The 18,297-nt window shown below is 40.9% G+C and overlaps 2 protein-coding genes across 5 annotated transcripts in view; one reads left to right on the top strand and one right to left on the bottom strand.

Moving 5' to 3' along the window:
- Positions 1-4,003, top strand: part of LOC134572886 (relaxin receptor 2-like) — a 312,105-nt gene extending 308,102 nt beyond the window's left edge. The window contains exon 18 of the mRNA XM_063432173.1: positions 2,812-4,003. Within this exon, the coding sequence (XP_063288243.1) occupies positions 2,812-2,999 (188 nt within the window). The 3' untranslated portion in view covers positions 3,000-4,003. The remainder of the gene's footprint in view (positions 1-2,811) is intronic.
- A 171-nt stretch (positions 4,004-4,174) lies between these two features.
- Positions 4,175-18,297, bottom strand: part of STARD8 (StAR related lipid transfer domain containing 8) — a 166,601-nt gene continuing 152,478 nt past the window's right edge. For all 4 annotated transcript variants that reach the window (XM_063432169.1, XM_063432168.1, XM_063432171.1 and 1 more), the window contains 8 exons: positions 14,850-15,009; positions 10,395-10,593; positions 9,468-9,678; positions 8,862-8,976; positions 7,092-7,313; positions 6,763-6,980; positions 6,300-6,476; positions 4,175-5,935 (listed from right to left, as the gene is read on the bottom strand). In XM_063432169.1, the coding sequence (XP_063288239.1) occupies positions 5,818-5,935; positions 6,300-6,476; positions 6,763-6,980; positions 7,092-7,313; positions 8,862-8,976; positions 9,468-9,678; positions 10,395-10,593; positions 14,850-15,009 (1,420 nt within the window). In that variant the 3' untranslated portion in view covers positions 4,175-5,817. The remainder of the gene's footprint in view (positions 5,936-6,299; positions 6,477-6,762; positions 6,981-7,091; positions 7,314-8,861; positions 8,977-9,467; positions 9,679-10,394; positions 10,594-14,849; positions 15,010-18,297) is intronic.

Below are 18,297 nucleotides of genomic sequence, written 5' to 3'. Positions count from 1 at the left end.
GCCAATCAGTAACTCCACATACCTATTTTTTGAATGGGTTGCTACGGATTGGCTCTAGTCAATCAGTAGCGGCACTCCATGCTTCTTGAAAGTCAATTTCAGAAGCCAGATGCGGTTGGGGGAATTGGAGATCTGGCCCTGGAGGCAACCGTTGGGGTGAATCCATTCTCAAGCAGCCCCTGTCCACGACTCTCCATGCTTCCTGAAACTGCGTTGAAAAGACCGGTGCAGCTGGGGACAGGAAAATCTGGTGCTGGAGAGCAACCTCTGAGATTAAACTGTTGGAAAACGGTTCAACACCTTTTGGTAAAAAAGCACCAGGGCTTTGGGCACCATAATAACTTGGTGATTTACCTAAAGGAATTGTATGGGCACCATCACAATGTATATCTTACAAAATATATGAATAAAATAAAATACATTGTGCTTGAAAAAAAAAAAATCAAAATGTGCTTCTCCGACAAGTCTATGGGGTTCATATAATTATTCTGTGTAGTTTTTATTTTTTTTAATTTTATTATCTAATCTAACATAGGAGGCTGTTGTATACAATTAACAGAATAGGTCAGTGGTTCCCAACTTTTTTTCACTCGAGTAACCCTTGGCAGCCCATTTTCATATTAGCAAAATATTTTTAATTATTATTTCAAATTGATGTATTTCTGCCACATATGCAGATACAAACACGCAGATACATAGACACAGATACAATCACTGACACATGCAGATACAGACACGCAGATACAGATAGACAGATGCACAGACAAGTACACAGATATATTGACACACACAGATACAGACACATAGATACACACACTCACATGCATACAGTTACAATGACACACACAGAGATACCAGGGCCGGCCCAAGATATTTTGTCCCTCCAAAACCAGGCCACCAAAAACGCCCACATTCATTATGTTGTATTATGATAATTAAAACCAAAATGAAATATATAATAATAATTATAATAATAACAAAGTATTTAACCAGGAAAGGTACATTCAGATTACTCTGGTTTCCAAGTACGTCCTGGGGATGTTACAATCACCCAATTTAATGTTACTCATTTTATCTACCTCGGAAGGATGAAGGGCTGAGTCAACCTTGCAGTTTTTTGTTTTTTTTTTAACCTGCGACCCAAGGGTTAGAACAGATTCTGCTGATGCATTAGCCCACTGAGCTATTTCACCGGCTTAAAAATCATGATTAGATAAACATTCCAGAAACATATTTAGATCAATGGACACTAAAACATCACAACACATGATTCTGCAGTGGTATGAACATATTAGCTGAGTACAATATATGTCAATCACCAACAACAATAAAAAGTAAATTTTCTTCATGTGGGATGTATGCCATTAGGCTGGGGATGTAGTGTGATTTGTGTGTGTGCTGGGCATGTAGCATGTCTGTGTGTTGTAGGGATGTAGCATGTTTGTGTGTGCATGTGCATGCTAGGGATGTAGCGTGAAGGTGTGTATACTGGGGATGAAGCGTATGTGCTTTGGATGTAGTGTGTCTGTGCTTGGGATGTAGTGTGTGTCTGTTTGTATATGCTTGGGATGTAGTGTGTCTGTGTGTGCTGGGATTGGAATTCCTATGTGCAGCACACTGTGTGTATTAAAGCTAATAATTACTTACCCTTTCAGTATCCGCGGTGCCGCCTGAGTCAAAGTGCTGCCTGGAGCCATGGTCCCACTGGGACCTATGGACAGGCTGGCCCTGACAGATACACAGACGTACAGATACAAATGCTGCCACACATGCAGATTCAACAGATACACACATGCACAGACATACAGATACAGCCTGACCCGCACACTAACCCACACACAAACATACAGATACGCACACTGATACACACGCATAGGCATACAGAAAAAGTATGTGTGCCCACGCAGGCAAACAGGTACTACGCACGCACGCGCAGGTAAACATACTACACGCGCAGGCATACAAGCACACAGATACACACGCATGCACAGGTACACGCACACACAGGCATAAAGATACGCACAGACACATTCAGATACACACTTTTACACATATACACAGACATACAGATAAACACACTGACACAAACAGACACTGAGACAACTACCACCATTAACGTTTTTTTGTTTTTGTTTTTTTATTTCATGTACCGCCTGGGGCAATGAATTATACCCCCGGGGGTACATGTGCCACAGGTTGGGAATCCCTGGAATAGGTGCTAATCACACTAAGATTTTTTTAAATGAAATATATTTATTAAGTGTGTAGAGAGGTCGTGTAAGTCACAGAGTTGTAGCTAGGGCTGCAGAACTAAAGTGGTTTTACTCCTAAACATGAGGGAATTGAGCAGCAAACCCGTAGGGACATAATTTAAACACCAAAAAAATTAACCGGACATTTTTATGCTTAGAGTGCTGCTTAAAACGGGATTAGAAGTTGAAAAAAAAAAAGAAAAAAAAAAAAGTGTATCAAGCCTATTACACATCTCTCTGCTATTGAAGGCAAAAACCCAAATTGAAACCATTTTTAATTGTGCACAGAACCTTTAACACCTACATGTCAGATTTATGGATCTACAATTTGTCCAGTCCAGCTTTTATGCCATATTCTGGATATCGCTTTGTTTTATAAAAAAATAAAAAAAGGCACCCAAACCTTTCAAATCAGGTCTGCTGAATCACTTCTTACAATTGAGTTGTCTGGCTTCTGCACAAATGTGATAAACATGTACATTTAATTCACTAGATTAAAAGCAATTGCAACATTTCAGATGTTATTTTCAGGATATTAATATTGTCATTTTCTCTACAGGCACCATTACGTCATGGGTTGTGATTTTTATTTTGCCCATTAACAGTGCTCTGAACCCCATTCTATACACACTCACCACCTCATCCTTCCAAGAGAAAGTCAAGCAATGTCTACAGCGGAAACAAAGTCATACGCAGGATTCAGTAAAGAGTTTTAGTTTGGTTTCTATCCACATCAACCCTGCTTGACACAGTCGGCACACGATGCACTCACAGCAGTGGACACTGCACTCTGTGTAACATCTCACCCAATGAATGTAGGGTTGAGAAATAAGCTACCACTATCCTCATACAAAGACTGTGCCTTCCATAGATCCATTGTTTAAGAGCGATCAGGACCTCCTTTTGTAATTTACATGTATACCCATTCTTTCTTTGAACACAAGCAATGCCACATCCTATTCTATACGTCACCATCAATAAGGTCGTATATGTTGATCACACGAAAACTGAGTTTTTACACCCCCTAAAGTGCACAACATTATGGTTAGGCCAATAAACAAGGACAGTGCATATGGACTGCTTGTTATTACCAAATAGAGCATTTCTACACTGGGCAGGCGAAAATAGATTCAATAGAGCAGTTTGGAGTTGTTCTGTTGTACAGTTCTCATTAAATACATAAACAAAAACAATAAAAAAAAATAGTTACTAGAGAACATTACTCAATATTTTAGAACTTCCGTCCTGAAGATCTAATTACCCGGCAATGCAATGTATTCACTGTGCACAAGCATCACTAACTACTCTGGATTGTGAAAATCAAGAGTATTGTACAAAAACAAAACTGTATGTGTATATTATATATATTTTTACATTCCTTATGATAAGTTCCATTATTTGTACATTACTTACAGGTGTAAATATGAAGGGCATTTTTAAACGAAATTCATGAAGATATCCATGGTTAATTGGCTCTACATTCAGATTATTGTACATTGTCTTTGGTAACTAAGAATTGGAACAGTGCCATCCACAAGGTGCATCTTCCAGGGCTATGAAACTATAATTCCCACAATGCTTTGGACTCAAACTTTTATGATGTCTAATTTGACAGCTGGAGAGCTACCTATTTGGCTACCCCTGGGCTAAACTATTAGACCAAGCTGAGCTTTTAAAACAATTTGTAGTGCTGATAATTTAAATCCTAGCAAAAGGCAACGTGAGACTTTATTCAAGACTACGTTATCAAAAAAAAAAAAAAAAAAAAAGGACCGGAACGTTTGTGAATGAAGAAGATTTTTTTTGTAGGGTTCTTAAAACAGGCTTTGCCATGCACTCACCCACTGCTTGGCTCTGAAATAAAGTGTGAACCCACTGTGTTTTGCTTGCTTTTTTTATGTTAACAGAAACACCAAACAAAATAATTTATAGAATTTTATTATTTCTTCTGTCAAGAAAAGTGTGTTATATTACAAAAGCTGGCTTAAATAGAAACATGGATACAACTGGTGACATAACAGTACATTTAAAAAGTATATATTATGATTTCAACTGTACATTATTTATATAGAACAATAACAAATTAGGCTTAGGATACTGAAGAGAAGCAGCTGGACTCTGATCCTCTACCTTAAGTGACCAGAATTCCAGTAGATTTAAGGCCACTGTCTTCACCCAGACGTAGATTCAAATGTGTAGCTCGCTCAAAGACGGACATAGTGCCCTACAGTTATTCGCAGATTATGAAACTTGAGGTATCTACCTATTTCACTACAACATGTATCAGTATCATGGTATAAAACCAGATCATCAATATCACACTTACAGAAGAGAATGGGGAAACATATATTGGCATTAAAGCATTTGACTGTGGCAGACAGACACATTGAAATATTAAAAAAAATACAAAGCTTCCTGTTGACTTAGGACATGGCAGGTCCAGTCAGGAAGCAGTCCAGTTAAACATTCAATGGGCAGAACACTGCACCAATGTGGCACAGATCAGTTTTAGCTCTGCCCTGTATGCAGGGGGCAGTTGTCTTGGTATTGTAGGAATCTGTCTAGTGCTGTGCTAATGATCTAAACATCTAAACAGGTCTACACTTTACAGATAGTATTTTCTGGCAAAAAATCGATTGGTCCTAATTTCCATTTAATATTGGAGAAAATAAACTGGTTATTTGGATTTTATATTAAGCAGACCAACAAATGTTAAACAGAAGGCATTTCTTTGGAGGGAGGACAGAAAGAAAATGCAACTGCTTTAAAATAACTTCATGCGCCAATAACCCAGCCTACTAAAATGGCACTGGCAGCAACAGTCAGCATAGTTTTATTCTAAAATGGTAATGAGGCATCTGTTGATTGATCCCTTAACAAGTCTACTACCATTATTTCATTGGAAATCACATTGATTCCCTTAATATAGGAGAAAGACCGTCTCACAGTCTATTAAAAGTGGTCCAGTATATGCGAAAGCAGGCATCTCCAAAATGTAGACGGTCAAACTGGCAAAGAATACTGCCACGCTAGAATATTCTTAAAAATTATGCACCCCAGTAATATCAGAGCATTCACACAGAACCATTAAATAATCCTTCACACAACGTTCTCAAACGTATCCGACATTCCATTCTCTACATTTCATAAAACAATAAGAAAATAAGCACTTGCTTACTTCTACCACTGCATCAAAAAAGAAAATGATAGACAAATAATACTGATTGTTAACGCCATTCTGAAAACATCTTTCAAAATGTTTGATGGGATAGGTTAGCACTGCATTCTACCCTTTAGGAGTGCAGTGAAACAAACAGCCATTTCCACCATCTTTCGTAGTTCCTCATCTTTTTGAGGCAGAGCCCAATGCATGACCAGCATCACAACAATAAAATATTTCAATGTGTTCCCTAAAACAGGTACAGTAATATGTCTGGATATTATGCTCATAGAGTTTTCTGTTCCTGGAACTCTCGGAGTAGAGGTCATGGGCTTTTCCAGTTTGCCCTGCCATGAAATCCTGCTTTACTGATAGAACATAATCTGCAGTCAAAGTTTCTTAACTTTAGAGCTTGGTCTCTGGCCCACATGGATTTAATGGGGGGAATGAGTTCCGGATACGTGCAACTTCCATGGCACATAAATGTCCGAAAACTTTGTTGTACCAGTCTGGGGACCGTCCCCTAAGATACAGAAAGAAATGCGTCATATTTCATAAAATACATATTCTGCACAATAAACATAACTTTGCTTGCCTTATGATTGGTAGTTAAGAACAAGAGGTGACAAATCCCTGTTTAAACATAGTTATAGTCTAAAGAAGCGCTCTCCAAACTCCACCTCTTCAGATTTTGCTGAAATACAACTCCATTTTCTTAATGAAACAGAGAGCCAAAGAATCTTGGGGGTTTTACTGCATACATTTTGAGGGACTGAACAGACTTTACAGAACCATTAATCTATGCAGAAGCATAAATCTCAGTTACAGAACATGCAGTAGTTCTCACAGTGAAAATATTTTTATATAAACACACAAAGCAATAGTACCTGAGATCAACCCTGCAGATATACGTTAACCTGGAGCGTCCCATTCCACAAGGTTCCATGAGATACTGAGAATTCAGAATTACAGCCTGGACCCCTTCTTCATGTTGCCCTGTGGTATGGTCAATAGATGTAGAAACCAGCAGGCACCCTCCTCTGGGAAGATCTGTGCGCCATTTCCTGTATTGCAGACAATATGTTATCGGTTATCCAATCAGAAATAAATTGATTAGGGATACATATCTTTACTTTAATAAGTTATTTTACTAACTTTATGGTTATTAGGGGTATTATATTGGTGAGTAATGTTTTCATGGCTTTAAAGTGTTCAATAGTTCAACATTTATTAATATTTCCTATTTCATTCACAGATTTTCATGTATATAAAATACACCCCCCCCCCCCCAAAAAAAAAACCACAACACCCTCCCCTCCCCTTTTCTCAAGTACCTCAAAGTACCCTTACCTAAGTACCAGAAACTGTCGTCGTGGATGAGGTGCCATGCTATCCGTCACATAGTGGAATATCTCCGTGTTCTGTTCCAGGGTATCTACCACTTTCTCTTGCAAGAGGTCATCATCCCAAAGATGCCGCTCTCGCAAAACACGATGTAATAAGGAGCTTGGAGGAGCTTCCACTTCTGTTGACACTTTCCACATACGCAAAGGATTACCGTCACCAACCTACAAAAAAAATTAAAAAAAAAAAAAAAAAATCAAGAGAAAGAATGACAGATCTGTAAAGTTAGATATCCATATAGTTGCTTACTACCAAACTATCTGCCCAACTCTTACCTTCTTCGAGGATAATTCCGTGTTTTCAGGTCCAGACAAGGTCGTCCAACCCTTAAAGCGTTCTGCAGACTCCTGGAGAAGATTGTGAATGCTGTTGTCCAAGAGCGAAGAGAAGTCTCTGGACTCACTTTCTGATGCCCCACAGAGCTCCTCCAGAGACAGAGGATGAGCATCAGCAGCAACATACGAATTACGAGATTGGAGAAACATATCGTGTGGCATCTAGACATGTGAATGGTAGTAAAGAATAGCACTTATGTAGGATGTTTTTACGAATGCAGTTAGGACAAGAAAAGAAGTACAGGATCAGACCCACAGAGATTCAATAAAAAGGGGAAAGGAACAGTACCCGAACAGTCCTTATAAAGCTACTACTTAGCAGCCCAGTTACCCTGATTATAGACTGCTACACACACCCTCTCTTATCCAAGTTATGGGTAAAACATGAAAAATGTTTGGTCACCAAATAGGTTAATGTCCTTTTTCCTAAAGTTGGCATACAAATGAACCTTTAATGCCTGTAATGTCTCCATATAATCTTTCTAATTTTGGCTAGAAAGACTGTCTATTAACATCACTTTTATGTTTTGTTTTTTTTTTAAAAGGACTACTCCAAACACCATAACTTCAGCAAAATTAACTAAAAATTAAGGAGGTCCCTGGTGCCGGCTTACCTTAAAGGGTTAATGAACTCTAAGTCCAAAGTCTTCAAGCCTCTGGATTATCGCTCAATGTCTGAGTCTTCCATCAGGAAGACTCGGACCAACCACAGCTGATGACCTCAGGGAGTATCAGCTGACATCCTTGCACCATAGCTTTATTCAAAGTTATTATAGTTCTTTTAAACAACTTAAAGCAGGAAGTGTCCAAGAAAACCAGTTCCTGGGCATGATGGGAGTGCTGAGCACATGAACAGAGCAAAGCAGGTGTTTGTGGGATATGTATTTTCCCACTTATGGATACTTATTCTCAGATACGTCCTCTCTGGATAAATAAAGGTACCCGTTGGTTTGGGTTTCTGGTTAATGCTCCTCCTAAAGTTCAAATTTAGGGAACTTTTCAAGTGGGTTAGGGAGTATACCCACACTTTGAAAACGTCATAGTGCTTGGAGTACCACTTTTTAGTGTTTTGAAATGGTCATGGTACTTGGGGTCTATATTTGCAATGCTACTAAAATACTGCTTTATTTAGGCTAAGTACTGTAGGTATAACTCCACCTCTTGCAGCATTATTAGCCAGTCCAGAATAAGAGTTCCAGGCTGGCTAACACCAAATCTATGCATGTTTTTTTGAGAGGGTCATGCATTGGCTGCTGAAGCCAGGTGCAGTTCAGTCGCCATGACCAGAAACGCCCAGCAGGACCCAGGGAAAGTGACAAACCATTGCAAAACGGTTTGCCTCATTACAAGGTTCTGGTTCCAGGGTACTCCATGCACCATAACCACAACAGCAGCTTAGAGTAAACCTTTAAATAGTCACCAACCACCTAACTTCTCCATTGCCCCACATTTACATTAGGGGACAATCCATGAGGGTTTTTGTGTACACCTCTATATGTCATTCTGTAAGGATGCATGAATTGACCGCACTCGGCGTTCACCAAAATAATCAATGTTCTTAAGAAAGCACACTCAACTTTTAAAACTGTACATTTTAACAAAAACATACAAGAGCATACAGAATACAATATTTTGTTGATATATTGTGCTAAGTAAAGTATTGCCAGCATACATGCTCTTTAAACACAAAACAAAAACTTGCCAGCTTACCTGAAATAGCTTTTTGCATTCTGTGATCATGTGTAGCAACCCTTGAGTAGCAGCCAAATTCTCACTTAGGTCCTTATGGTCTGGCTTTCCAGATGCCCCTTTCCTATGCAAGACCCTGAGAGAATTAAAAGATAAAAATCATAAAATCCTGCATAAAATATGTGATTTGTAAATGTTCGTTTGCATTCAAACAGAAACACATATCAATATAATGCACCCATTATATGAATTTGGTGGCATGTATTCTTTTAGATACGGGATACTGTATGACTGAATGAGGCCGCCACATCAGTCTGCAATAGTTATATAGTAATCTAGCTTGGAGAAAAAAAAAAAAAAAAAAAAAAAACCAACCTTGAAACCCATTCTTTTATGCTGTTGATCCAGTAGAAGGGGGGGGGGGGGGGGAACCAAAAAAACCTTTTTATATAAAATAAATAATTCATTATCCATTGCCCCTAGATTGAATATGGGCCATTTGTTTATCATATATTTGTGTATGAATGCAATATTTTATACATTACATTTTATAAGGTCCAAAAACCAGTAACATTACAGTAAGAATTCTGCAACAAAATACATATTGAAAGAAAATAAGAAGGGTACCTTGGGGATGTGCTCTCCTTCTTGGAGATGTTGAGGTGGAAGACAGAAGGTGCTAGACACACAGCCAAGTTCCCAGGTGTCATCTGGTTTTCCTGAGAAGATGATATGTCACTCAGGAAATACAGTAAGGTTTGCAGGACTTCTCGATTCTCATCAGGCATCAGCACAATCGCTGCCTGAACGACCCGCAGCCTGTGCTCCTTCGGTACATCTGAAAATTGCAAAGGACATGCCTAACATTAAATGCATATTTAGTAGCAGGAATGCATTTAATTTGGATTCTTGTGATCAAAAATGAAATCCTCATTGTTAGAAATGGCTTCTAGAACTTTGCTTAAGACTTGTTCTTTAAATACAACGCCTATAGTTTCTGCAATAATGCCTAACATACAACAGATACTTTTTATATAAAAAATATATGATTTGTATTGCAGTACAAATCTAATGCTCATTGTAATAACTTTATCTGTCCAACAAACAATAGCAGATTCTCCCATTATCAAGTCTAAAACCACTCCTGAATAAAATTATACATGGAATTCAAATTTGTTTTAAAAAAGAAACATGACAAGCTTGCCGAGAGGTTATATGGCTAGGAGTTCCATGGCGCTATCCCATGGTAAGAGGTCAAGTTGTTTTAGCATAGTTTGACAACTTAACTAGGTGGGCGACCATGGCCACGTACCCTGCATCAGGTCTTCTCCTGCAGTATATTCCAAATAGCTCTATAGCCTTAGAAGGGCCATGCAGGTTGAGAGCAGCAACTGAGCTTATGGATTTAAACTAAAGGTGCAATCGGTTTTAAAACCCCATATCTACTTTTTTCACCAAATGCTTATGAAGATCAAACATTTCTGTTTGGACTTGCACCCATCTACTGAAAATAAAGTCCCAAACTAAAATGCTATGATAAGTTTGAAAACTAACACTGATATATTTGCAGGAACGTGTCCGTCAGTTTGCTTGTAAAGACGGGTTCAGGAAGATCCCGGAAATACTGCTTTAACAGGTCAGCCACGTCATATGCAGATTGCCCGACATAACTAACGTGGTCTGGAGAAGATTCATTCATTTGCCTCAGGACTTGGATACGAGATTTGACACCGGACTTCCTAAATATTCCCACCTGAAAAAGTAAAAAAAACTATAAGGTAATATATAAAGAAATGAAGAACAAGAAGATCAAAAAAGGAGGAACACCACAAATCTCTTGTCTATCAAGCAAGCTTTCAAGTCATTAGCATGGGCAGTTTATTACGGGGGTTCAATCAAGAGTAAGTATCTAGTATTGCAAATTATGGTTTCTTTGGACACATTGCATTATGATCAAGGGCAATATATGAAAAGCTCCAGTAAAGAATGGTGACCCAGACAGTCTACTTCTATCATGTGGATTGTAAGTGTGTTCCTAACAGTCTGGTGCCTTTGTCCATATTTACATTAGAACCCCTGCAACTGCAAAATAAATATATAAAAAAAAGAAAAAAAAAAAAAAGTTTTACTTACCTTTTTTCCCCCCTATCGCCAAGACTCCCTCAGTCATCCGCTACATCATCCATCAAGCGTTTCTCTCTGCTGTGTTCCAATCCAGTGCCCCTCATAGAGGAGCATTTTGAACATGATGGATATGCCAGTGAGTGCTGCACGAATGTTCAATCAAATGCTTCTCATAGGAAATCATTGAATTTAATGCTTTCCTATGACATGCATTTGGTCACATGACGGAGTTTCACTTGGTCGCTGTCGAGGAAGCGCCTCTTGTGGCTGTCGGGAAGACAACCGCTAGAAGTGCGTTATCCCTGCAATGTAAATGCTGCAGCTTCTACAAAATTGCAAGATTTTACATTGCAAGGGCCCCTGCACCCCGACTACTACTTTGAGATTAAGTGGTCCAGGTGCATTTAGTGGTCCTTTAAGTATAGTACTTTAATGTTTAATTGTGACTGATATAATGTTAGGGATGTACTATAATAAATCATTTACTTCAAACTACTGCTTTAGAGCTAGAAGACGTTCAAGATACATTTGTGAAGTACAAATTTTTTTTTTTTTTAGAGAAGCAGGGGTCTAAAAGAACAAGTGCAAAAACAAAGTGGTAAACCGCGCCACACGATAATAGGAGATAATTTAAACAAAAATGTACATACATACATACATACAAGTGGTCCCAGTATTGAGGTAGTAGATATAAACCTTAAAAGGATAAAAATGGAAACAATAGTGCAATATGCTAATGTATAATAGTACAATAGTGTAATAATTTAAAAAGCCAGTAGGAGGACCAACTCACACTTTCCAGAGCTGCTAAGAGCTCTGCTGAATAGCGCCTGGACGGTATGATCCCCGTCTAAGGATATGGTGGTGGTATCTGGTATCCGAGGCTCCACAGACGTATATACAATAAAAGCACAAAGAGAATCCAATAGTGTATTATGTATATATAAATAAGTAAAAGGCAAAGGGTAAATACCCTCCTTACAATTTCCAGAGCACTAAACCTGCTCTGGTGGTGAGTGCTTGTGGTGGTATAATCCCCACCAAGGGATATAAGCAGGACCCAAGGTGCACAGGAATGAGAGGTAGATCAAGAGCTGGAAACAAACTGCAATTGTATTATTAAAATAAAATATAAAATCTCCAGTAAAAATTACAAAGTCCAAAATGCAAAGTCCAGACTTCTTGATCCACTTAACGCATTTCGCCCAAATGGAGGCTTCTACAGAAGTACAGAAATACACTTCTGAAGAAGCCCCCATTTGGGCGAAATGCGTTAAGTGGATCAAGAAGTCTGGACTTTGCATTTTGAACTTTGTAATTTTTACTGGAGATTTTATATTCAAAGATTTTTTTATTTTAATAATACAATTGCAGTTTGTTTCCAGCTCTTGATCTACCTCTCATTCCTGCGCACCTTGGATCCTGCTTATATCCCTTGGTGGGGATTATACCACCACAAGCACTCACCACCAGAGCAGGTTTAGTGCTCTGGAAATTGTAAGTAGGGTATTTACCCTTTGCCTTTTACTTATTTACCGTATATACTCGAGTATAAGCCGAGTTTTTCAGCCCATTTTTTGGGCTGAAAAACCCCAACTCGGCTTATACTCGAGTCAGAGTCTGTATTATGGCAATTTGCATTGCCATAATACAGACCGGGGGAGAGGGGGGCTGGCAGAGCTGTACTTACCTTTCCTGCAGCTCCTGTCAGCTCTCTCCTCCTCCGCGCCGTCCGTTCAGCACCTCGGTCAGCTCCCAGTGTAAGTCTCGCGAGAGCCGCGGCTCTCGCGAGACTTACACTGGGAGCTGACAGAGGGAGCTGCACAGACCGCGCGGAGGAAGAGAGAGCTGACAGGAGCTGCAGGAAAGGTAAGTACAGCTCTGCCAGCCCCCCTCTCCCCCCCACTGAACTGCCACTGGACCACCAGGGAAGGAGAGCCCCCCTCCCTGCCATATATCAAGCAGGGAGGGGGGACGAAAAATAAATAAATAAATAAAATAAGAAATAAAATTAAAAAAAAATTAATAATACAAAAATAAAAGGGGTATAAGGACCACTATGGGAGGGGGGGGGGTATAAGGACCACTATGGGAGGGAGGGGGTGGGTTAAGGACCACTATGGGAGGGAGGGGGGTATAAGGACCGCTATGGGAGGGAGGGGGGTATAAGGACCGCTATGGGAGGGAGGGGGGGTATAAGGACCGCTATGGGAGGGATGGGGGGGTATAAGGACCGCTATGGGAGGGAGGGGGGGTATAAGGACCGCTATGGGAGGGAGGGGGGGGGGGGTAAGGACCACTATGGGAGGGAGGGGGGGGTAAGGACCACTATGGGAGGGAGGGGGGGGATAAGGACCACTATGGGAGGGAGGGGGGTATAAGGACCACTATGGGAGGGAGGGGGGTATAAGGACCACTATGGGAGGGAGGGGGGGATAAGGACCACTATGGGAGGGAGGGGGGTTAAGGACCACTATGGGAGGGAGGGGGGGGATAAGGACCACTATTGGAGGGAGGGGGGTATAAGGACCACTATGGGAGGGAGGGGGGGTATAAGGACCACTATGGGAGGGGGTGGGATAAGGACCACTATGGGAGGGAGGGGGGGTATAAGGACCATTATGGGAGGGAGGGGGGGGGGTATATGGACCACTATGGGAGTTATGGGGGGGATAAGGAACACTATGGGAGGGAGAAGGGGGATAAGGACCACTATGAGAGGGAGGGGGTGGGATAAGGACCACTATGGGAGGGGAGGGGGAAGTAAGGACCTCTAGGGGAGGGGAGGGTAAGGACCACTAGGGGAGGGGTGAGTCAGGACCACTGGGGGGGGGGAGTGAAGGAACACGGGGGTGGGGAGGTAAGGACCACTGAGGGAGGAGGGGAAGTCAGGACATATGGGGGGGGGAGGGGGCGGCAAAAATTTTTTTGCCTACGGCGGCAAATATCCTTGCACCGGCCCTGCACACACTGCATTCACACACTGCATTCATGCACACACACACTGCATTCATGCACACACACACTGCATTCATGCACACACACACTGCATTCATGCACACACACACTGCACTCATACACACACACACTGCACTCATACACACACGCTGCACTCATACACACACGCTGCACTCATACACACACGCTGCACTCATACACACACGCTGCACTCATACACACACGCTGCACTCATACACACACACATACGCACACACTGCATTCATTATACACACACTGTAAATAAATATTCAATTAATATATTTTTTTTAGGATCTAATTTTATTTAGAAATTTACCAGTAGCTGCTGCATTTCCCACCCTAGTCTTATACTCGAGTCAATAAGTTTTCCCAGTTTTTTGGGATAAAATTAGGGGCCTCGGCTTATATTCGGGTCGGCTTATACTCGAGTATATACGGTATATATACATAATACACTATTGGATTCTCTTTGTGCTTTTATTGTATATACGTCTGTGGAGCCTCGGATACCAGATACCACCACCATATCCTTAGACGGGGATCATACCGTCCAGGCGCTATTCAGCAGAGCTCTTAGCAGCTCTGGAAAGTGTGAGTTGGTCCTCCTACTGGCTTTTTAAATTATTACACTATTGTACTATTATACATTAGCATATTGCACTATTGTTTCCATTTTTATCCTTTTAAGGTTTATATCTACTACCTCAATACTGGGACCACTTGTATGTATGTATGTACATTTTTGTTTAAATTATCTCCTATTATCGTGTGGCGCGGTTTACCACTTTGTTTTTGCACTTTCTGGTTAATAGCAGGTATTGGAAAGTCCTACTGGTTTACTGCTGCCGTTCACCCATACATTTTAGAGAGCGCCTACACCGGTGTCTTTTCTAAAAGAACAAGTACCTGATCCAGACATTGACTTCGAATGTATCGCATGGCCTGCTGGATGCTCTGTGGTAATGGCTGACCAGTCCTCTGTACATTGATTATTGGAGGAATCCCAAACACTGCTTTACCCTTGTAATCAGGAACTTTGCTTCTCTTCATGAATTTGGATACCGTCCTAAAGTTGTTTCCGAATATGAAAATGGAAACAAAAGTACAAAATAGAAATCAGAACTATGCACCTGTGTATTATACTTTATATAAAAAGAGACTAAAATATTGTTTGAAAAAGAGATAACACACAAGGATTTCATATAAGCGGTCAATGTGAAAGCTACCTTAGAGCGGACCTGTAGCCCACAAAGTAAGTATTAAAGGGACTCTCCAGGCAGCAGAATTTACTCACCTGGTTCCAGCGCCGGGAGCCTTGTGAAGCCGCGCCCCCTATTTTGTCAAAATGACGAAATAGGCGGGCGCAAGCAGGGAGCAATCAGACGCTTCCATTTGGAAGCGTCATTGCTCCCTTGTGCGCATGCGCAGCTTCGCCACACATGCGCACATACTTCAGAGGGTGGCATTCATGCCGCCCTCTGAAGTCCTGAGCGCGCGGTGGGCGCGGCCGCAAGCTGAGCTGACAGCTCAGCTCGCGGTCTTTTACCCGCCCCCCCTCCTCTGCTGACAGGCTGGAGAGAGAAGGAGCGCACACAGTCTGACGTATACAGGGCCTTTTTAGGGCCCTGCATGATAGGAAGTCCCTCTGGTGGCCGTTTGAGTCACGGCCACTGGAGGTATTCCTATCAATCAATGTAAACACTGTATTTTCTCTGAAAATACAGTGTTTACATTAGATTGCCTGCAGGGAGCTATAGATCATACCTGAACAACTACATTAAGCGGCACTTTATAGCAAAATACCCAGCAAATATACTGGAGATATACTTTTCTTCCTTCCTCTCAAATATCTCTGCTACAGGGAGCACATCCCCATTTGCTTTATACAGAGAAACAACAAATATGGTTGTAAGTTAGAAACTAAATCCAGACCTCCCAACCATGCCAATTTTGGTAGGACAGTCCCTATTTTAGAATACTGCTTTTCTGGAGACTTTAACCCCTTAAGGACCAAACTTCTGGAATAAAAGGGAATCATGACGTGTCACACACGTCATGTGTCCTTAAGGGGTTAAAGTGCAGCTTGAACACAACATTAAATGCTCTCATGCAACACTCAGGGCACTAGCAGTCTGCAGGAAGTGCTGAAATAGTGCTCTCTGCATGGTACCCCTTGGTGGGCCAACCTGCTTGATTGGAAGGCAGCCTGGTGTGCATTAATGCTTGATAATTCTTTGGCCGGACCTGGTAACATTCCTGGCAGGAAGGTTCCTTTGGGTGAAGCCAGCATCACTGGCTCATCTTTTTCATCCCCCTTCTAGTCATCCTGCTTCACAGAACAGCAATGTGTGGGGTTTTGTAAATATTGTTAAAGGGACACTATAGTCACCAGAACAACTACAGTTTTTTGCATTTGTTCTGGTGAGTAGAATCATTCCCTTCAGGCTTTTTGCTTTTCAGCAAAAATGCAGTTTTTTCATTACAGCCCAGGGATAACTCCACTGACTCTCCTAAAATGGCTGCTAGAGGAGCTTCCTGGGCAGTGCTGCAGAGTAAGCAGCACTGCCATTCAGTGTCTCCACCTGCTGCATGCAGACACAACTTTCCTCATAGAGGTGCATTGATTCAGTGCATCTCTATGATGCTGATTGGCCAGGGCTGTGTTTGACTTGTGCTGACTCTGCCCGGATCTGCCTTCTTGAATGTCTCAGCCAATCTTCTAGTGAAGCATTGTGATTGGTTCAGACCACCTCCACAGACAGGCAGTTCACAGGCAAACCGGGAGAGAGCCAGGAGCTGCAGACTTGAATACAAGATTTTACTATATTTAGGGGGCAAGAGTTGGCCTGATGGTGGTTTTAACACTATAGTGTCAGGAATACGTGTTCCTGACCCTACAGTGCTAATACAAGGGCACAAGGCAGAAATGCAAATCCTTTTTCCTACAGTATATAGCCAAGAAGAACCCATGGCTGTAGATATGCAAATTAACGGTACAAAAGATTACAGGAAATGTGATTAGATGACCAAAAAAGCAACTAAAACTGTTAAAGTGTTAATAAACAATGCCCCAGGGCCAGATGACATTCCTCCACAGATAATTTGGGTGCTCCCTGTTTCCATTACTCCTGTAATGTAAAACATTGCAGTTTTTGAGACACTGCGATGTTTACACTGCATTTGGTGGCCGTCTACCAGGTGCTTCCAGGAGTTTCACAGAGTTTGACTCCGTGAAACACTAGATGTCCTCACGCCATGAATGAGAACATTTAGCATCAGAGAAAAACGTAAAACATTGCCTCAATGGAGATGGCCTAATGCGTGCACAGCACTCACTGTGCATGTACACTTGGTTGACGTTGAAGGAGGCAGAACGCAACCCAGTGCCAAGGGACATAAGTGCTGGAATCTGATACATTAAGGTTTTGTTTTTGTTTTTTTTAACCTTTATGTGACACAAAAGGGGGGGGGAGCATGAGTGAGGGAATACAACGTTTATTGCTAACACTATAGTTTTCCTTTAATTGTGTCCAGTGAAACAAGGCACAGACAAGTTTTCCCATTTGTAGTGATGACTTCCTCATGTTTTACATCTCCATTTATTTTTATTGCCTTTCAATACTTGATCATTGTGCCATTATATTAAAATATTTTGAGATGACAGTTGTCCTTTATGTTATTGTTAAATTCTGAAAGGACATTAATTAGCCTTTCAGCTAAGCTAATCTTGTGGAGAGAATAAAAATCGAAACCAGACAGATGGCTTCATTATTTAGTTCTGGCGTCTAATACTTCCAGCCACTAGAGGTCACTGCAAAGCAGACTTTACTCAAAATGAAATGCAATGGTTTCCTAAACTTTCACTTTTTCACCACAGGCTAAGCTATTTGAGAGGCGCTAGTTTAAACATCTAGCAATCCTGGATTTATTTTTCAAGGTCCACACATTCACATTCTACTGCATGTTTACAAATAACCTATTATTTCCCCCACAATGTCATAGACAAAGAATAGAAAGAAAGAATTAAGCAGACTAATGATATAGAATCCCACTAAGACCGCATCTGTCCATTATGATGTACATGCATATATGCCTTTTAATAAAACTGAAGTAGTTTGTGTTCTAAGGTTCTATAACAAAAAATAAAAGGCTCAGTGGGTGTGTATGCACGTTTCAAAGCTTCATTGGGTGACCGTAATTCAGGACTCCCTAGCTGCACAACTTTTGTGTGCTGGATTAAATATTTAATTAACCAGTAGAGTGAATTTTTTTTTTTTTTATTTTATTTTACAAAAATATGAATCATTCTTCTCTAATGTCTCGATTTTTCTTTCCGTTTATGCCCACTCCTGCT

Source organism: Pelobates fuscus, chromosome 9 (genome assembly GCF_036172605.1).
Source record: "Pelobates fuscus isolate aPelFus1 chromosome 9, aPelFus1.pri, whole genome shotgun sequence".
Lineage (NCBI taxonomy): Eukaryota > Metazoa > Chordata > Amphibia > Anura > Pelobatidae > Pelobates > Pelobates fuscus.
The sequence above is the reverse complement of the archived record's forward strand: the minus strand, read 5'-3'. Positions and strand labels throughout refer to the sequence as shown.